Source organism: Physella acuta, unplaced genomic scaffold, assembly GCF_028476545.2.
Source record: "Physella acuta isolate Inbredline_101_S28 unplaced genomic scaffold, ASM2847654v3 ptg000693l, whole genome shotgun sequence".
NCBI lineage: Eukaryota > Metazoa > Mollusca > Gastropoda > Physidae > Physella > Physella acuta.
In genome coordinates, this window is record NW_026732212.1 from 280991 (window position 1) to 301912 (window position 20922).

A 20922-nucleotide genomic window follows, 5' to 3' on the forward strand; every position below is an offset into this window, starting at 1 on the left:
AAAAAAGCTAACGCAACTGTAAACACAAACCTAAGCGCAAACAATAGCGCATAACAAAAACACATAATTAAATGCAAACATAAACGCTGATTGCTCACAATCTAGCCCGGAGCGTCAAATCGCATCTGCCGGGACGCCGGCGCAACTGTCCGATTCACTTAGCAAATGACTATGATACCCCAAATTATCCATAGCTTATTGCCCTCACTTAAAAGAACGTAGGCGCCATAGTGCTCACGCGGATGCCAGGGGCGCCATATAGCACTCTTGCTTCTTGTGCGCTGGAGGACGCCCTGAATTCAATTTAGTGAAGAACTTCAGTAACCCTTCTTATCTGTAGCCTATAGCACTGTATAAAACGAACGTAGGTGCCATAGCGATCACGCGAAGGACGGGCGCGCCGGAGAACTCCCTGGTTTTAATTTCGTGAAGCACTATAGTAACCCTTTTTACCCACAGCGTATGGCACTGTTTAAAACAAGAGTATGCACCATAGCGCTAACATAATAGCAAAGGGCGCCAAATCGAAACCTGCCGGGGCACCGGCGGACCAGCCTTATTCAATCTAGTGAAAGAGTATAATACACCAACTTGTCCGCAAACCCAAAGATAGAAGTAAACACAGACGACATTTAGGGGCGGCTTCTGAACCGTTATTGATTAAAAATAATAATTTGTAAATAGTACGTTCAGTGTATAAAATAAATGAAAGGCAGTATTTAAAATATCCGTTTTTTACCTACCACATTGCACTATATCAATCAGTGTTAATGAGAATGATATTCCAACAACTATGCTTTCATGGACGTCCGCGCAACCTGCATTCACATTTTTAGCGCAATTTCCATACTGACAATTGCGATTATTAATTCGTTATTTCTGGATGGATGTGTGTCCGCAGCTTTAAGTCGTATCTCCTCCTCAACGAAGCAATACCGAGGACTAGTTTCAAAAGCAAATATGTTAAGCAAGTTCCGAGGATGATTGTGGGCCAAAAAAATTCCCGGAATTCTTTCCTGGATTTCCCGGAAAAGCCAAAAAACCTCGAAAAAATGCAGTTTTGGCCCATATCTCGGCAACCAGACCACTTAGCGACTTGAAACATTTACCAATCGATTCCTGCCATAATTTAGAACAATATTGCCGAAAAAAGTTTTCAAAAATATCCTTCCGTTCGGTCACAAAAAATAAATTAAGTAAATTGCGCTTAAATTCTCACTAGACTTTTTATTAACTTGTTTTGTACTAAATAGCAATATAACAAAATATAAAAACCGAATAACATAAAAATAATTTGTATTATTAAAAATCAAAGGTAATTTAAAGATAATTTAATAACTGTACATACTAAACAATAGTAATTACATAATCAATAGGCCTATAAAAGTACAAAACCAACAAATGTACATTTTGTAGAATATCTAAAGTTGAAGGTAACACTGGGCGATTTGATATGTACAAGATGATTTAATAGGCGCATACAAAGATTTAGGTCAATGAATCCTATCACTCCGGCTATACTCAGTTATACTTAAGTATAATACTTAAGTTAAGTATTAAACATGGCATGGGGATGGTATATTAAGCGTAAGTGGATGGTATGAAGATTAAAGATTATAAGATGGTATGGAGATTGTATGAAGATTGTCTGGAGATGGATTGGGGATGGTGTAAGGGTCATATAAAAACTGTACTTGGATGGTAGTAGATATGTTATGGCGTTGGTATATAGATGGTACAGGAATGGTAAGAGATTGTATGGATATGTTATGGTGTTGGTATCTAGATGGTACAGGAATGGTAAGAGATTGTATGGATATGTTATGGTGTTGGTATCTAGATGGTACAGGAATGGTAAGAGATTGTATGGATATGTTATGAAGGGTGAGTGGAAAAAAGTCACAGGAAAAAAGTCAGTTTTTGACAGAGAGAAAAGTCAAAGAGCAAATTTTTTTTATCGGAAATAAAGTCACATACGTGTGTTAAGAAATATTTTGATTTACGTGATGGAATTGAAAATATTTTGCTGTTTATAATAATGGATATTGTTTTTAGTTAGTAACATATTTATAAACTGTAAAAGCATTATGATTTTTAATAATAATCTGGCTTTTATCTTTACAATAAGTAAAAAATACTTTAAGATAATTCACACAGCATCCTTAACTTTTTTTTACATTTATGTTTGAATACCTGGTTGGAAAATAAAATTACACAAGTTTAGGCACATCATTGCGTTTTTGCCGTAGGCCTTTCCTATCTCGGCTTCGTCCGTCCACATCGTCTTTTCTTTGTTATGTAACTAGAATGATACATGTGGGCAGTAAAGGTGTCTGACCTGTCATTAAGATAAGTAGAGGACAGCACATCTTATTAGCTGTGTCTTCTTCTCATTTCATGCCGATTTAATGTTTGTATTTTAAAACACGATGAAAACTGAGTAGGTTGGAGCATTGCATTCAATTGAATTCTTTAACGGAATTTAAACCTAAATGCTTCAGACTAAATAAAGTAAATAGTTTTACGTGTGTCATAAATATTACCATACAAATGCAACCTACGCATTTATATATAAAATGTTTACTTTACATTTTTATTTACACTTTCTGAAGAGATAAAAGGATTAACAAATTCCATGCATGTATACCTATGTGACTTTTTTTGCCAGTGAATTTTTTCCCAACAATCGGTATGGCGATGGACGATATTTTAAATAAAAGACTAAACTTTTAAACTGCAGTTAAAACGCAAGTGATAAACTGCCTACATAATTACTAAGTGCCACACTGAAAGCCAAAAAAACATGAAAAATAAATTAGGTACAAGATATGACACGAAATGATGTGTTTGATATAAATCACAGTTTTAGATTTGCGTTGATTATATTACATAGTAATATGCTTTTAGTATTAATGTTTGTATTCTGTGTTTGTGCATTAGAATATCACATTATAACAGGTTGATCGATATTTTTTTTTTAAAACTTACTCTTCATTGAAACACCAGTAATCAATTAATTAATCACTTATATGTGAATTATGGAATAAGTTTGATGACGTCACCGTACATCTGTTGTTCACAGAGACAGCCATAGAATTTACCGGCGTAAAACAGCAGAAGGCAAGGCTGTATGGAGTAGAACAGGCTGTTGGCAGATGGGCACCATTAGCTGCAGGGCCCGTGTCAGATGGGTCGCTGTTTAAGTGGAACCCGTTTTCTGAGCTGTGGGGTCGCGATGACCTGCCGGGCAAGTGTTTGTTTTGGTGGCTGGCTAGCTGCTGGCTAGCTAGAGGCTGGCTGGCTAGCTGCTGGCTGGCTAGAGGCTGACTGGCTAGCTGCTGGCTAGCTAGAGGCTGGCTGGCTAGCTGCTGACTTGCTAGCTGCTGACTGGCTGACCTCTGACCCCACTTTATGTTATGGTTGCTGTCGACAAGATCCATGCTGATGCTAGAGCAGCCTTGACCTGGGTAGAGTTGAAGGTCAATGGAGGAACTGAGATTGGCTGGGAGACTGTGGCGCTTCTCTGTGGAGACACGGCGCTGCAGGAAGTCTGAGTAGGACCGGTGTCTCTGGTAGGGACTGGCGCAGCGGATAGCACCCAAGTGGCTTCTCTGCTCATCAACTGGCTGCCTGCATCTGGAGTCAACAACCCATTGTCTGCGTCTGGAGTCGGCTGACGCTGCATTAACCGTCATGGAGAAATCTGGGTCAGGACTGAGTGTCAAATCTGCTGGTGTGGACATGGGTTGGTGACGGATGCGGTGTATGTCCGTCATGTTTGTGTTGGTCAAATGTGTGTCCGTCATGTTTGTGTTGGTCAAATGTGTGTCCTTCACGTTTGTCTGACTGAAATAATCACATTGTATACTCAGTTCTTGGTCCGTCATAAGATCGGGTGTTGGATGTCTCTTACTCGGAGCTTCAGAGGTCAAGTTGCTGATGACGTCACTGACATCTGGACAGAAGTTGGGGAAGTTGCCGTCTAGACGGTCGTAAATGTTGGCTCGGGTTGAGGTTGTGTGATGTATTGTTGGACATTCGCGGTGTGACGTGCACTTGTGGGCAGATGGCGGGCTGGTGATCTGAGTCAGCAGTTGGGCAAAGTCCGATGTGTTGGCCACGCCCTTGTGCTGGGTGGAGGCAATGACGTGGAAGTTGAAACGATAGGTGTAGCGCTTGCCATGGACCTTGGACAAGATGGCCTTATCGTAGTAGTATCTCATGGCCCGGCTCACTTTGTCGTAGTTCATGTTGGGCTGGAAATGACAGGACCTCAGTCATCTTTATACACATTTAAGGTCATCTTTATACACATTCAAGGTCGTCTTTATACACATTCAAGGTCATCTTTATACACATTCAAGGTCATCTTTATACACATTCACGGTCATCTTTATACACATTCACGGTCATCTTTATACATTCAAGGTCATCTTTATACACATTCAAGGTAATCTTTATACACATTCACGGTCATCTTTATACATTCAAGGTCATCTTTATACACATTCAAGGTCATCTTTATACACATTCACGGTCATCTTTATACACATTCACGGTCAGCTTTATACATTCAAGGTCATCTTTATACACATTCAAGGTAATCTTTATACACATTCACGGTCATTTTTATACACATTCAAGGTCATCTTTATCATCTTTGCTCTAAAATGTCGTAGTAAGATCTGCCTAAAATGTTAGGCAGTTTGTGTCAAAAGTCTGTCTTACCTTGTTTTTCCTGATGCCCCACCTCCTAGCCACTTCCTCAGGGTCAACCATGCGGAACTCGCCCTTGTTGCCCAGCCACTTGATACAGCTCTCGTTACAGCTCTCAGCTAGCAGCTCCAGCAAGAACTGCCACAGCTGTACCTGCCCGCTCCCTGCCAACAGGAACAGCTCAACGTTAGGACAGCTCAAAGTTTGGACAGCTCAAAGTTAGGACAGCTCAAACTTTGGACAGCTCAAAGTTTGGACAGCTCAAAGTTAGGACAGCTCAAAGTTTGGACAGCTCAAACTTTGGACAGCTCAAAGTTTGGACAGCTCAAAGTTAGGACAGCTCAAAGTTTGGACAGCTCAAAGTTAGGACAGCTCAAAGTTAGGACAGCTCAAAGTTAGGACAGCTCAACGTTAGGACAGCTCAAAGTTTGGACAGCTCAAAGTTAGGACAGCTCAAAGTTAGGACAGCTCAAAGTTTGGACAGCTCAAAGTTAGGACAGCTCAAAGTTTGGAAGCTCAAAGTTAGGACAGCTCAAAGTTTGGACAGCTCAAAGTTTGGACAGCTCAAAGTTTGGACAGCTCAAAGTTAGGACAGCTCAAAGTTAGGACAGCTCAAAGTTTGGACAGCTCAAAGTTTGGACAGCTCAAAGTTTGGACAGCTCAAAGTTTGGACAGCTCAAAGTTTGGACAGCTCAAAGTTTGGACAGCTCAAAGTTTGGACAGCTCAAAGTTAGGACAGCTCAAAGTTTGGACAGCTCAAAGTTAGGACAGCTCAAAGTTAGGACAGCTCAAAGTTTGGACAGCTCAAAGTTAGGACAGCTCAAAGTTTGGACAGCTCAAAGTTTGGACAGCTCAAAGTTTGGACAGCTCAAAGTTTGGACAGCTCAAAGTTTGGACAGCTCAAAGTTAGGACAGCTCAAAGTTAGGACAGCTCAAAGTTTGGACAGCTCAAAGTTTGGACAGCTCAAAGTTAGGACAGCTCAAAGTTAGGACAGCTCAAAGTTTGGACAGCTCAAAGTTAGGACAGCTCAAAGTTTGGACAGCTCAAAGTTAGGACAGCTCAAAGTTAGGACAGCTCAAAGTTTGGACAGCTCAAAGTTAGGACAGCTCAAAGTTTGGACAGTTCAAAGTTTGGACAGCTTAACGTTAGGACAGCTCAAAGTTAGGACGGCTCAAAGTTAGGACAGCTCAAAGTTAGGACAGCTCAAAGTTTGGACAGCTCAAAGTTAGGACAGCTCAAAGTTTGGACAGCTCAAAGTTAGGACAGCTCAAAGTTAGGACAGCTCAAAGTTAGGACAGCTCAACGTTAGGACAGCTCAAAGTTAGGACAGCTCAAAGTTAGGACAGCTCAAAGTTAAGACAGCTCAAAGTTAGGACAGCTCAAAGTTAGGCTTCAAGTTAGGACAGCTCAAAGTTAGGACAGCTCAAAGTTAGGACAGCTCAAAGTTTGGACAGCTCAAAGTTAGGCTTCAAGTTTGGACAGCTCAAAGTTAGGACAGCTCAAAGTTTGGACAGCTCAAAGTTTGGACAGCTCAAAGTTAGGACAGCTCAAAGTTAGGACAGCTCAAAGTTTGGACAGCTCAAAGTTAGGACAGCTCAAAGTTAGGCTTCACGTTTGGACAGCTCAAAGTTAGGACAGCTCAAAGTTTGGACAGCTCAAAGTTAGGACAGCTCAAAGTTAGGACAGCTCAAAGTTAGGACAGCTCAAAGTTAGGACAGCTCAAAGCTAGGACAGCTCAAAGTTTGGACAGCTCAAAGTTAGGACAGCTCAAAGTTTGGACAGCTCAACGTTAGGACAGCTCAAAGTTAGGACAGCTCAAAGTTAGGACAGCTCAAAGTTAAGACAGCTCAAAGTTAGGACAGCTCAAAGTTTGGACAGCTCAAAGTTTGGACAGCTCAACGTTAGGACAGCTCAAAGTTAGGCTTCAAGTTAGGACAGCTCAAAGTTAGGACAGCTCAAAGTTAGGACAGCTCAAAGTTTGGACAGCTCAAAGTTTGGACAGCTCAAAGTTAGGACAGCTCAAAGTTAGGACAGCTCAAAGTTAGGCTTCAAGTTAGGACAGCTCAAAGTTAGGACAGCTCAAAGTTAGGACAGCTCAAAGTTAGGACAGCTCAAAGTTAGGACAGCTCAAAGTTTGGACAGCTCAAAGTTAGGCTTCAAGTTTGGACAGCTCAAAGTTAGGACAGCTCAAAGTTTGGATAGCTCAAAGTTTGGACAGCTCAAAGTTAGGACAGCTCAAAGTTAGGACAGCTCAAATTTTGGACAGCTCAAAGTTAGGACAGCTCAAAGTTAGGCTTCACGTTTGGACAGCTCAAAGTTAGGACAGCTCAAAGTTAGGCTTCAAGTTTGGACAGCTCAAAGTTAGGACAGCTCAAAGTTAGGACAGCTCAAAGTTAGGACAGCTCAAAGTTTGGACAGCTCAAAGTTTGGACAGCTCAAAGTTAGGACAGCTCAAAGTTAGGACAGCTCAAAGTTAGGACAGCTCAAAGTTAGGCTTCAAGTTTGGACAGCTCAAAGTTAGGACAGCTCAAAGTTAGGACAGCTCAAAGTTAGGACAGCTCAAATTTAGGACAGCTCAAAGTTAGGACAGCTCAAAGTTAGGCTTCAAGTTAGGACAGCTCAAAGTTAGGACAGCTCAAAGTTTGGACAGCTCAAAGTTAGGACAGCTCAAAGTTAGGACAGCTCAAAGTTAGGCTTCAAGTTTGGACAGCTCAAAGTTAGGACAGCTCAAAGTTAGGGCAGCTCAAAGTTAAGCTTTAAGTTTGGACAAACAAAATTACACAAACCACTTTTATAAAAGTTCAATATTTCACAACTATCAACAAGTAATTCGAAATATTTCATAATAAGGCATTTTTTTTCATCGATTTTTTCCGACACCTTCCCCCCACCCCCTGACTACGAAGAGCTCAGGTCAAGGTCAACCGTCTTAAAATTTCTTAGCGACGTGACAGTATGCAAGGTTTCCTTCAGATATTTTTTTTCTCAGGGAAGGGGGGGGGGGGGACCATAGTAAAATATCCTGAGCGGGAGGAGTGATTAAGTATATATGTGGTGTGGGGTGAAAGGTATTGGGGTGTGAGGTGTGAGGTATTTGGTATTGGAGTTAGGGGTATTGGGGTCTGGAGTATTGGGGTGTGAGGTATTGGGGTGTGGGGTATAGGGGTCTTTGGTGTGAGGTATGGGGTGTGGGGTATTGGGGTGTGGGGTATTGGGGTGTGGGGTATTGGGGTGTGGGGTATTGGGGTCTGGAGTATTTGGGTGTGAGGTATTGGGGTGTGGGGTATTGGGGTGTGGGGTATAGGGGTCTTGGGTGTGGGGTATTGGGGTGTGGGGTATTGGGGTCTGGAGTATTTGGGTGTGAGGTATTGGGGTGTGGGGTATTGGGGTGTGGGGTATAGGGGTCTTGGGTGTGGGGTATTGGGGTGTGGGGTATTGGGGTGTGGGGTATAGGGGTCTTGGGTGTGGGGTATTGGGGTGTGGGGTATTGGGGTGTGGGGTATTGGGGTGTGGGGTATAGGGGTCTGGAGTATTTGGGTGTGAGGTATTGGGGTGTGGGGTATTGGGGTGTGGGGTATAGGGGTCTTGGGTGTGGGGTATTGGGGTGTGGGGTATTGGGGTCTGGAGTATTTGGGTGTGAGGTATTGGGGTGTGGGGTATTGGGGTGTGGGGTATAGGGGTCTTGGGTGTGGGGTATTGGGGTGTGGGGTATTGGGGTGTGGGGTATAGGGGTCTTGGGTGTGGGGTATTGGGGTGTGGGGTATTGGGGTGTGGGGTATTGGGGTGTGGGGTATTGGGGTCTGGAGTATTTGGGTGTGAGGTATTGGGGTGTGGGGTATTGGGGTGTGGGGTATAGGGGTCTTGGGTGTGGGGTATTGGGGTGTGGGGTATTGGGGTGTGGGGTATAGGGGTCTTGGGTGTGGGGTATTGGGGTGTGGGGTATAGGGGTATCGAGGTGTGGGGTAGTGGGGTCTGGAGTATTGGGGTGTGAGGTATTGGGGTATTGGGTTGTGGGGTATTGGGGTGTGGGGTATTGGGGTGTGGGGTATACGGGTGTGGGGTATTGGGGTCTGTGGTGTGGGGTTTTTGTGGTGTGGGGAATTGGGGTGTATGGTATTGGGGTATTGGGTATTGGGGTGTGGGGTATTGGGGTGTGGGGTATTGGGGTATTGGGTATTGGGGTGTGGGGTATTGGGGTGTGGGGTATTGGGGTGTGGGGTATTGGGGTCTGGGTGTGGGGTATTGGGGTCTGGGTGTGGGGTATTGGGGTCTGGGTGTGGGGTATTGGGGTCTGGGTGTGGGGTATTGGGGTCTGGGTGTGGGGTATTGGGGTGTGGGGTATTGGGGTCTGGGTGTGGGGTATTGGGGTCTGGGTGTGGGGTATTGGGGTCTGGGTGTGGGGTATTGGGGTGTGGGGTATTGGGGTGTGGGGTATTGGGGTGTGGGGTATACGGGTGTGGGGTATTGGGGTCTGTGGTGTGGGGTTTTTGTGGTGTGGGGAATTGGGGTGTATGGTATTGGGGTATTGGGTATTGGGGTGTGGGTGTGGGGTATTGGGGTGTGGGGTATTGGGGTCTGGGTGTGGGGTATTGGGGTCTGGGTGTGGGGTATTGGGGTGTGGGGTATTGTGGTGTGGGATTTGGGGTGTTGTGGTGTGGGGTATTGGGGTGTGGGGTATTGGGGTGTGGGGTATTGAGGTGTGGGGTATTGGGTATTTTAGTATGGGGTGTGGGGTATTTGGTATTGGGGTGTGGGGTATTGGGGTGAGGGGTCGATTACTGCTGTTTACCACCTGATTTATTATGTCATATGATGACGTCATATGATGAGGTATTGCATCAGGTTACCCTGATGACGTCACCTGAACTGACCTGCCAGGATGACCGCCGCCAGCTCCCTCATTCTCTCTCCTGCGTCCACCTTCTTGAATGTGGACAGTGACGTCACTTCTCGCCCTCTCGTGCTGACGTCAGTGCTTGCCGAAGTGTGTAGGTCAAGGTAAGCTGTTGAAATACCAAAACAAAACTTGAGCAAACGCGGAACAAACGAATAGACAGTCATTTGAAAATAGAGCAGCTACACTGTTACAATTCATTAAGAAAAACAAAAGGAATGCATGCATGTGCACATACCATATGAATATATGCAAAAAATGTTACGAGCATATGCCAATCAGTCATTACATAATGAAGGCTAATCAATATATAATTACAAAAATGTAGGCCAATCAATATGTAATTACATAATGAAGACCAATCCAGATGTAACTGGTCCAATTACAGATGTAATTGACCCAAGCGAGAATAGTCTCAAAGGTATTCGAGAGGCCCATTCAACATTTTAAAAACCATGCGCGGTATAATTAAAATTAATAAGGTTATAAAATCCTGTTTTTTTTTCGGACTTTAAAAAAGAATGGATGTATTTGACGTTTTAGTATTTTCCGTAATTAAACACAATTAAAAATAAACCGGTAGTGATCTCCCCTAAACTTTCTCGAATATTTTTATATAAAATAACAGGGGATGGGAACTCGGGCTATAGACATGATTTTTAATCCATTTTAAATACTTAAAGTTTTAAAAATAGAATAAAATCTCGTAGACAAATTAATTGCACACCAAGTGAACGCGAAATAAAAAAGCGCATAATAGTGCGCAATATTATTAGTACTTTTAAAATTTACATTAGTTTTTTGAGAAATCGGAAGTAGCGTAAATTACTACTTCCTGTCAACGGAAATTACTCAAAATTTAACAGAAGGTAGAGAATTAGATCTTTTACTTACATGTGAAATTTCATTTATCTATCTGAAATAGTACTCAAGTTATAGGCTTTTAAAAAATTCAAAGTAGGAAAAGTACCACTTCCGGTTATCGGAAATCGCTCAAAAGTTGATACGGATCTACGATTTTGATAAAATACTTATATATGAAATTTCATCAACCTAGCTGTAACGGTACTCAAGTTATCGTGTTTACACACGGACAGACACACACACAGACAGACACACACACACACAGACATACGGACAAGATTGCAAAATTATGTTTTTCCGTATCAGTGAGGTGTAAAACGTCGAGATTTGTAAAAATCTCGATTTTTTTTTTGCACGATTACAATACTTTCTCTATACTACGTATATACGAGAAAGTAAAAAACAACAACGCCAAATTAATTTGGTTTTCACGTGGTAATAGGGAATTAAAAGGGACGGATTGGTCTAGCGGTAGAGAGCTGGACCATAAATATTGAGTTCGAATCCGGGTTCTATCAGTAGACTGTCCCTGAGTCCTCCCAACTCTGTGGGGTACCTAACTCACGTTAGGAAAAGTAAAGGCGGCTGAGCATAGTGCTGACCACACTATCTCTTCATATGCCGAGGTCACAGAAACAAGTGAACCGTACTTCACGCCCTAAAGACCGTTAGGTTTAAAACAATGGCGAATTAAATTTTTTCGTGTCAACATTATGATAGAAGATTTTATCAACTCTGTGGCCTCCATAATCTAATGAAGGTGTTAGTGAGTCTAGTGTGCTCTTACCTTGAGAAAAGCCGCCATCTTGAATACATTCCATGATGTCATCTAGCAGATTGTCGGTCGCCACGTCCCCACCCTGGGGGTCGGGGCTGCTGGGCACCTCCCTACCCTGGGCCTGTATGTGCTGGGCGTAGCTCGGGGGTTGTTTACTGGCTCCGCCAGTCAAGGCGGCACTCGACATGGTGGGCGGTGACGTCATCTGTGCGCGGTGCACCCAGGCGCACCGTTGAAAATTAGGGGAACTACTGCAGGGCGAGTCTAGTGCACTGGTGCACTGGTTGTTTGCGTGGAGTGGCGTCAGGCAAACCCTATCGGGTGTGTCCAGTTTCATGACGTCATCTCTATACCCTGTTCGACCCTCGTCGTCAGACCACGCAACACTGTCACTCTTGGGTCGGTGACTTAAGTCATATTTTACTGGCGATGACTGCAGTAGAGATGGCACACTGTCTGACCACATTGAGTGGAATCTCATTAGGTCATGGCCAGTGGCGGGACTAGTGGCAGTGTTAGTGGCGGGGCTAGTCAAGTCTTCACTTGTGGAAAGCTCAGAAGCACTGTATGTGTGGCTAGGAAATGGACTGAGTTGAACACCTGGCCATACACTGTGTGCACCTGAGTGCGATCTGTGTGCACCTGAGTGCGATCTGTGTGCACCTGAGTGCGATCTGTGTGCACCTGAGGCTAACTCTGGTAATACGGATATGTTGGATGACTTGCTGGGCAAGAAAAAATCAGTTGAGCTGGCGTCTCCATCTTGACAGAACATGTCTTCTAATGTGCTGGCGTCTCCATCATGACAGAACATGTCTTCTAATGTGCTGCGCTCAGGTGTACATGGAACTGTCTGGTCGAGCTCCTGATCAAAAATGGCGTCTGTGTACATTGTAGGTAAAAAAAATAATTGATCTGTAATAAAATAGTTTTTAATTTTTTTATTCGAAGTTCGATATCTTGTTGTATCCCGTTAGGCTCCCCACCCCACCTCTCCCCCTACCATATCATATGAGCGGCTATCTAGTAAATTAACTTCAACTACCAAAAGACCACCTAGAGTGAAAGATGTTCGGGAAATTCCCGCTCGTGGCAATTCAAACAACTCATTGAATTTGATTATGATTGTTAAACAAATCTAAGTGTAGACTCAACTTTTTAAACAAGTAAACATATAGAAGACATTACTTACATATATTTAAAGCTTGTTTGTTTATTTGTGTGTAGTTCACTAATCCAAATCTTCATAGAACGACAAGAATGAAACCATGGCAGTGATAATGTGTACGTCTCAAGAGCGTCCTACAACTGACTTGAGCTGATGACAGCAATGCATTAATAACCGACACCTCACAAACACAAAATAGTTCCTTGTATCAATGCGCATGTCACAATTTTTTTTTAATACATGAAATCAGATTGGCGAGCAGCGTAGGACTATGCCCTTCAAATTTTATGAATGAATTTGGCTGGCGTGTGAAAAATGTCCGTGGGACGATTGTTGTTTTTAGAACCTCGCGCATGCGTACCGATATATCTCGACGCCTACCGAAGCTAAACGATTTCTATCGCGGTGTCGCGAGTGTCCTTAGTGACACCGCTAGAAGGAGGTCAAACACAGGCGCGCACAAAAATAGAACGCCATTACAGATAGGGTGCACAAGTTACGGCTGAGAGGTGAAACAAAGTTACCTAACAGGTAAGGCGTTCATCAACTGCGTCGCTTGAAGCAGGGTCGTCAAGTGCAGGCACCTATTGAACATTGGCGTCCATCCGTACGTCATCACAACAGTCTTTGGTAGGCGGTGTTATCTACCTTACACCTGGATGATAGTGTTTTTATCTGATTGTGGTTATGTACCAGTAGTCAGCATAATCAATAGCTGGGGCCTCTCTACAGGGATATGTATGGTCTACAGGGATATGTATGGTCTATATGGATATTATCGTCTATGGGGTACTGTATGGACCAATTGAAAGGGACTAGACATAGTGTGTTGGGCAAATCTAGAGTCGTTTCACGTGACCTTTGTGTGATAGCACTAATGTGAGGATTGTGTGACGTCACTAACGTGATCATTGTGTGACGTCACTAACGTGATCATTGTGTGACAGCACTAACGTGAGAATTGCTGTGACAGCACCACATTGAACCCAATGACCTACAGACCGCTCCTCCAGACTTGTTGACGATTTCACCTGCCGCGGTTCCTTGTTTGCTTGGCTAATTATAGAAGCACGGATTCAGCACAAGAGGTGGTGTATCCCCATGAACTAATCTATCACACATAAAATCTTAGACCAACTGAAGCATATACAATCTTTGACCAACTGACGCATATACAATCTTTGACCAACAAACGCATATACAATCTTTGACCAACTGACGCATATACAATCTTTGACCAACTGAAGCATATACAATCTTTGACCAACTGAAGCATATACAATCTTTGACCAACTGACGCATATACAATCTTTGACCAACTGAAGCATATACAATCTTTTACAAACTGACACACATACAATCTTTGACCAACTGACGCATATACAATCGTTGACCAACTGACGCATATACAATCTTTGACCAGCAAACGCATATACAATCTTTGACCAACTGACGCATATACAATCTTTGACCAACTGAAGCATATACAATCTTTGACCAACTGACGCATATACAATCTTTGACCAACTGAAGCATATACAATCTTTTACAAACTGACACACATACAATCTTTGACCAACTGACGCATATACAATCTTTGACCAACTGACGCATATACAATCTTTGACCAACTGACGCATATACAATCGTAGACCAACAGTCACACATACAATCTTTGACCAACTGACGCATATACAATCTTTGACCAACTGACGCATATACAATCTTAGACCAACTGACGCATATACAATCGTAGACCAACTGACACACATACAATCTTAGACCAACTGACATATATACAATCTTTGACCAACTGACGCATATACAATCTTAGACCAACAGTCACACATACAATCTTAGACCAACTGACACATATACAATCGTTGACCAACTGACGCATATACAATCTTTGACCAACTGACGCATATACAATCTTTGACCAACTGACGCATATACAATCTTTGACCAACTGACGCATATACAATCTTTGACCAACTGACGCATATACAATCTTTGACCAACAGTCACACATACAATCTTTGACAGTTACATGTGTATCTGAATAAAACTGATTATCACCTGATCAAGCTTTGTCAATTTCTCTCCATTATAAAATAAACTTAGGCTTATCAATATCCCTGTTTGCAAATCTTTTCGCCGTATGCCTTATCTTAGTCGGCTTCTCCTCAGTCGGCCTTGTCCGTCCATATTGTGTGTTGTTTACGTTTTGCGTCAATGACAGCCTTTGTACCGTGCCGGCTTTCTATTATGATACTAGACTGTTATGTAATGTGCGTGATAAATGTGGGCAGGAAAGGTGGTTGAACTATTCTTGTGATTAGCTGAAGACAGCAAGTCACACTAACTATGTTTTTATGCTATTTTACGCTAATTGTAAGTTAGTATTTAAAAAACACGATTGAAATCGAGAAGGTTCGAACATAAAATTCTATTAAATATTATATATAAAACGGAATTACATATAAGTATTAACAAATTCCATGCAAACAGACATGTCTTTTTTTCTTGTGACTTTTTTTCTGTAAAATGCCCACCGATGACATGCAACCTGCTCTGATGTAGCTCGAATGTCCCAAATGGGTGTGCACTGGATGACCCGATCCAACTCTCGCACTTGATCACCCCTCCACCTGAAGGACACCATCTACACAACGAACGACACACAACCATCAGTGCATGTCTCGTAGAACATCGCAACTACATGTAGAACAACTACATGCGGAGTAGCACCGGCCGACGCTAAGTGGATCAAACGACGTTCTGTCGGCCATACGACGCCATGTGGGTCATACAACGTTATGTGGATCAAACGACGTTATGTCGGCCATACGATGTTATGTCGGCCATACGACGCCATATGGGTCATACAACGTAATGCGCAGGTATTTTCGATAGTGGTGACACGCATGGTTGGTTCGAGGTTGGTCTGGCCCAGACGATCCAATCATAGTGCCAGGCGTCTGTAGAGCAAGACACACGAGGTCATCAAGTGCTGCTTGGGATCTTTTCAAACAGCAAATAGACATGTCATTTAGCTCCTTACAAGACTTGTCATTTAGATCCTTACAAGACATGTCATTTAGCTCCTTACAAGACATGTCATTTAGCTCCTTACAAGACATGTCATTTAGCTCCTTACAAGACGTGTCATTTAGCTCCTTACAAGACATGTCATTTAGCTCCATACAGGACTTGTCATTTAGCTCATTACAAGACATGTCATTTAGCTCCTTACAAGACATGTCATTTAGCTCCTTACAAGACATGTCATTTAGCTCCTCACAAGACATGTCATTTAGCTCCTTACAAGACATGTCATTTAGCTCCTTACAAGACATGTCATTTAGCTCCTTACAAGACTTGTTATTTAGCTCCTTACAAGACATGTCATTTAGCTCCTTACAAGACATGTCATTTAGCTCCTTACAAGACATGTCATTTGGCTCCTTACAAGACATGTCATTTAGCTCCTTACATGACATGTCATTTAGCTCCTTACAGGACTTGTCATTTAGCTCATTACAAGACATGTCATTTAGCTCCTTACAAGACATGTCATTTAGCTCCTCACAAGACATGTCTTTTAGCTCCTTACAAGACATGTCATTTAGCTCCTTACAAGACATGTCATTTAGCTCCTTACAAGACATGTCATTTAGCTCCTTACAAGACATGTCATTTAGCTCCTTACAAGACATGTCATTTAGCTCCTTACATGACATGTCATTTAGCTCCTTACAGGACTTGTCATTTAGCTCATTACAAGACATGTCATTTAGCTCCTTACAAGACATGTCATTTAGCTCCTCACAAGACATGTCATTTAGCTCCTTACAAGACATGTCATTTAGCTCCTTACAAGACATGTCATTTAGCTCCTTACAAGACATGTCATTTAGCTCCTTACAAGACATGTCATTTAGCTCCTTACAAGACATGTCATTTAGCTCCTTACAAGACATGTCATTTAGCTCCTTACAAGACATGTCATTTAGCTCCTTACAAGACATGTCATTTAGCTCCTTACAAGACTTGTTATTTAGCTCCTTACAAGACTTGTTATTTAGCTCCTTACAAGACATGTCATTTAGCTCCTTACATGACATGTCATTTAGCTCCTTACAAGACATGTCATTTAGCTCCTCATAAGACATGTCATTTAGCTCCTTACAAGACATGTCATTTAGCTCCTTACAAGACATGTCATTTAGCTCCTTACATGACATGTCATTTAGCTCCTTACAGGACTTGTCATTTAGCTCATTACAAGACATGTCATTTAGCTCCTTACAAGACATGTCATTTAGCTCCTCACAAGACATGTCTTTTAGCTCCTTACAAGACATGTCATTTAGCTCCTTACAAGACATGTCATTTAGCTCCTTACAAGACATGTCATTTAGCTCCTTACAAGACATGTCATTTAGCTCCTTACAAGACATGTCATTTAGCTCCTTACATGACATGTCATTTAGCTCCTTACAGGACTTGTCATTTAGCTCATTACAAGACATGTCATTTAGCTCCTTACAAGACATGTCATTTAGCTCCTTACAAGACATGTCATTTGGCTCCTTACAAGACATGTCATTTAGCTCCTTACATGACATGTCATTTAGCTCCTTACAGGACTTGTCATTTAGCTCATTACAAGACATGTCATTTAGCTCCTTACAAGACATGTCATTTAGCTCCTCACAAGACATGTCTTTTAGCTCCTTACAAGACATGTCATTTAGCTCCTTACAAGACATGTCATTTAGCTCCTTACAAGACATGTCATTTAGCTCCTTACAAGACATGTCATTTAGCTCCTTACAAGACATGTCATTTAGCTCCTTACAAGACATGTCATTTAGCTCCTTACAAGACATGTCATTTAGCTCCTTACAAGACATGTCATTTAGCTCCTTACAAGACTTGTTATTTAGCTCCTTACAAGACTTGTTATTTAGCGCCTTACAAGACATGTCATTTAGCTCCTTACATGACATGTCATTTAGCTCCTTACAAGACATGTCATTTAGCTCCTCACAAGACATGTCATTTAGCTCCTTACAAGACATGTCATTTAGCTCCTTACAAGACATGTCATTTAGCTCCTTACATGACATGTCATTTAGCTCCTTACAGGACTTGTCATTTAGCTCATTACAAGACATGTCATTTAGCTCCTTACAAGACATGTCATTTAGCTCCTCACAAGACATGTCTTTTAGCTCCTTACAAGACATGTCATTTAGCTCCTTACAAGACATGTCATTTAGCTCCTTACAAGACATGTCATTTAGCTCCTTACAAGACATGTCATTTAGCTCCTTACAAGACATGTCATTTAGCTCCTTACATGACATGTCATTTAGCTCCTTACAGGACTTGTCATTTAGCTCATTACAAGACATGTCATTTAGCTCCTTACAAGACATGTCATTTAGCTCCTCACAAGACATGTCATTTAGCTCCTTACAAGACATGTCATTTAGCTCCTTACAAGACATGTCATTTAGCTCCTTACAAGACATGTCATTTAGCTCCTTACAAGACATGTCATTTAGCTCCTTACAAGACTTGTTATTTAGCTCCTTACAAGACATGTCATTTAGCTCCTTACAAGACTTGTCATTTAGCTCCTTACAAGACTTGTTATTTAGCTCTTTGCAACATTTAGCTTTTTACAACACAAGTCTTAAGGAACTACAAAACACTATTCTTAAGGAACTACACAACACTAGAGGAACTACATAACACTAGTCTTAAGGAACTACACAACACTAGAGGAACTACACAAGACAAGTCTTAAGGAACTACACAACACTAATCTTAAGGAACTACACAACACTAGTCTTAAGGAACTACACAACACTAGAGGAACTACACAACACTAGTCTTAAGGAACTACACAACACTAGTCTTAAGGAACTACACAACACTAGAGGAACTACACAACACTAGTCTTAAGGAACTACACAACACTAGTCTTAATGAACTACACAACACTAGAGGAACTACACAAGACAAGTCTTAAGGAACTACACAACACTAATCTTAAGGAACTACACAACACTAGTCTTAAGGAACTACACAACACTAGAGGAACTACACAACACTAGTCTTAAGGAACTACACAACACTAGTCTTAAGGAACTACACAACACTAGAGGAACTACACAACACTAGTCTTAAGGAACTACACAACACTAGTCTTAAGGAACTACACAACATTAGTCTTAAGGAACTACACAACATTAGTCTTAAGGAACTACACAACACTAGTCTTAAGGAACTACACAACACTAGTCTTAAGGAACTACACAACACTAGTCTTAAGGAACTACACAACACTAGTCTTAAGGAACTACACAACACTAGTCTTAAGGAACTACACAACACTAGTCTTAAGGAACTACACAACACTAGTCTTAAGGAACTACACAACACTAGTCTTAAGGAACTACACAACACTAGTCTTAAGGAACTACACAACACTAGTCTTAAGGAACTACACAACACTAGAGGAACTACACAACACTAGAGGAACTACACAACACTAGTCTTAAGGAACTACACAACATTAGTCTTAAGGAACTACACAACACTAGTCTTAAGGAACTACACAACACTAGTCTTAAGGAACTACACAACACTAGAGGAACTACACAACACTAGAGGAACTACACAACACTAGTCTTAAGGAACTACACAACACTAGTCTTAAGGAACTACACAACACTAGAGGAACTACACAACACTAGTCTTAAGGAACTACAAAACACTAGTCTTAAGGAACTACACAACACTAGAGGAACTACACAACACTAGTCTTAAGGAACTACACAACACTAGTCTTAAGGAACTACACAACACTAGTCTTAAGGAACTACACAACACTAGAGGAACTACACAACACTAGTCTTAAGGAACTACACAACACTAGTCTTAAGGAACTACACAACACTAGTCTTAAGGAACTACACAACATTAGTCTTAAGGAACTACACAACACTAGTCTTAAGGAACTACACAACACTAGTCTTAAGGAACTACACAACACTAGTCTTAAGGAACTACACAACACTAATCTTAAGGAACAACACAACACTAGAGGAACTACACAACACTAGTCTTAAGGAACTACACAACACTAGTCTTAAGGAACTACACAACACTAGAGGAACTACACAACACTAGAGGAACTACACAACACTAGTCTTAAGGAACTACACAACACTATTCTTAAGGAACTACACAACACTAGTCTTAAGGAACTACACAACACTAGTCTTAAGGAACTACACAACACTATAGGAACTACACAACACTAGTCTTAAGGAACTACACAACACTAGTCTTAAGGAACTACACAACACTAGAGGAACTACACAAGACAAGTCATTAGGAACTATACAACACTAGAGGAACTACACAAGACAAGTCATTAGGAACTACACAACACTAGTCTTAAGGAACTACACAACACTAGTCTTAAGGAACTACACAACACTAGAGGAACTACACAACACTAGTCATAAGGAACTACACAACACTAGTCTTAAGGAACTAAACAACACTAGAGGAACTACACAACACTAGTCTTAAGGAACTACACAACACTAGAGGAACAACACAACACTAGTCTTAAGGAACTACACAACACTAGAGGATTTACACAAGACAAGTCATTAGGAACTACACAACACTAGTCTTAAGGAACTACACAACACTAGTCTTAAGGAACTACACAACACTAGTCTTAAGGAACTACACAACACTAGAGGAACTACACAACACTAGTCTTAAGGAACTACACAACACCAGTCTTAAGGAACTACACAACACTAGTCTTAAGGAACTACACAACACTAGAGGAACTACACAAGACAAGTCATTAGGAACTACACAACACTAGAGGAACTACACAAGACAAGTCATTAGGAACTACACAACACTAGTCTTAAGGAACTACACAACACTAGAGGAACTACACAACACTAGTCTTAAGGAACTACACAACACTAGTCTTAAGGAACTACACAACACTAGAGGAACTACACAACACTAGTCTTAAGCAGTGGCGTAGCGAGGTCGGGTGTCACCCGGTGCGGCACTTAAAGGTGTCACCCCCCCCCCCCCTCAGAGGCGTAGCCCTCAAACTTTCGATTTGCACCCCCCCCCCCCTCAAGTTTTCGATTTGCACCCCCCCCCCCTCGAACTTTCGATTTGCACCCTCCCCCTCAAGTTTTTCTCTATATATTTTGCTATTTTTTGCCTTGGTGTCACCCCCCTAAATGGTGTCACCCGGTGCGGTCCGCCCCCCCCCCCCGCCCCCCCCCCCTCGCTACGTCCCTGGTCTTAAGTAACTACACAACACTAGTCTTAAGGAAATGGATTGTAGGGGGAAAAAGTCACAAGTGTGTTAATACTTCTATGTTTTCAGAAATTGCAAATCAACATGCGATTAATTAATGTGCGCATTTGTCCCT

At 41.9% G+C, this 20922-nt stretch overlaps 1 protein-coding gene across 2 annotated transcripts; it reads right to left on the reverse strand.

Moving 5' to 3' along the window:
- Window positions 1-1244: 1244 nt before the first annotated feature.
- LOC131949383 (uncharacterized) lies at window positions 1245-12553 on the reverse strand. Of its 2 annotated transcripts, none has more exons than XM_059311249.1 (5): window positions 12446-12553; window positions 11263-12168; window positions 9589-9720; window positions 4729-4880; window positions 1245-4256 (listed from the first exon to the last, which is right to left on the reverse strand). In XM_059311249.1, exons 2-5 carry the CDS (start codon window positions 12143-12145, stop codon window positions 3018-3020), a joined length of 2406 nt encoding a protein of 801 aa, XP_059167232.1. In that variant the 5' UTR covers window positions 12146-12168; window positions 12446-12553; the 3' UTR covers window positions 1245-3017. The 2 variants fall into 2 exon arrangements, with proteins under 2 accessions (XP_059167232.1, XP_059167233.1); XM_059311250.1 differs by having other exon boundaries at window positions 11263-12135; window positions 12446-12549.
- Window positions 12554-20922: the final 8369 nt, after the last annotated feature.

Bases quoted from the DNA above. Each gene is read 5' to 3' on its own strand.
- LOC131949383 (XM_059311249.1), bottom strand. From the start codon at position 12,145: ATGTACACAGACGCCATTTTTGATCAGGAGCTCGACCAGACAGTTCCA. The intron at 9,721-11,262 runs GTAAGAGCACAC...GTATTTCAACAG, and splicing joins AGATGGCGGCTTTTCTCAAG to CTTACCTTGACCTACACACT. The intron at 4,257-4,728 runs GTAAGACAGACT...TGTCATTTCCAG, and splicing joins GGGGCATCAGGAAAAACAAG to CCCAACATGAACTACGACAA.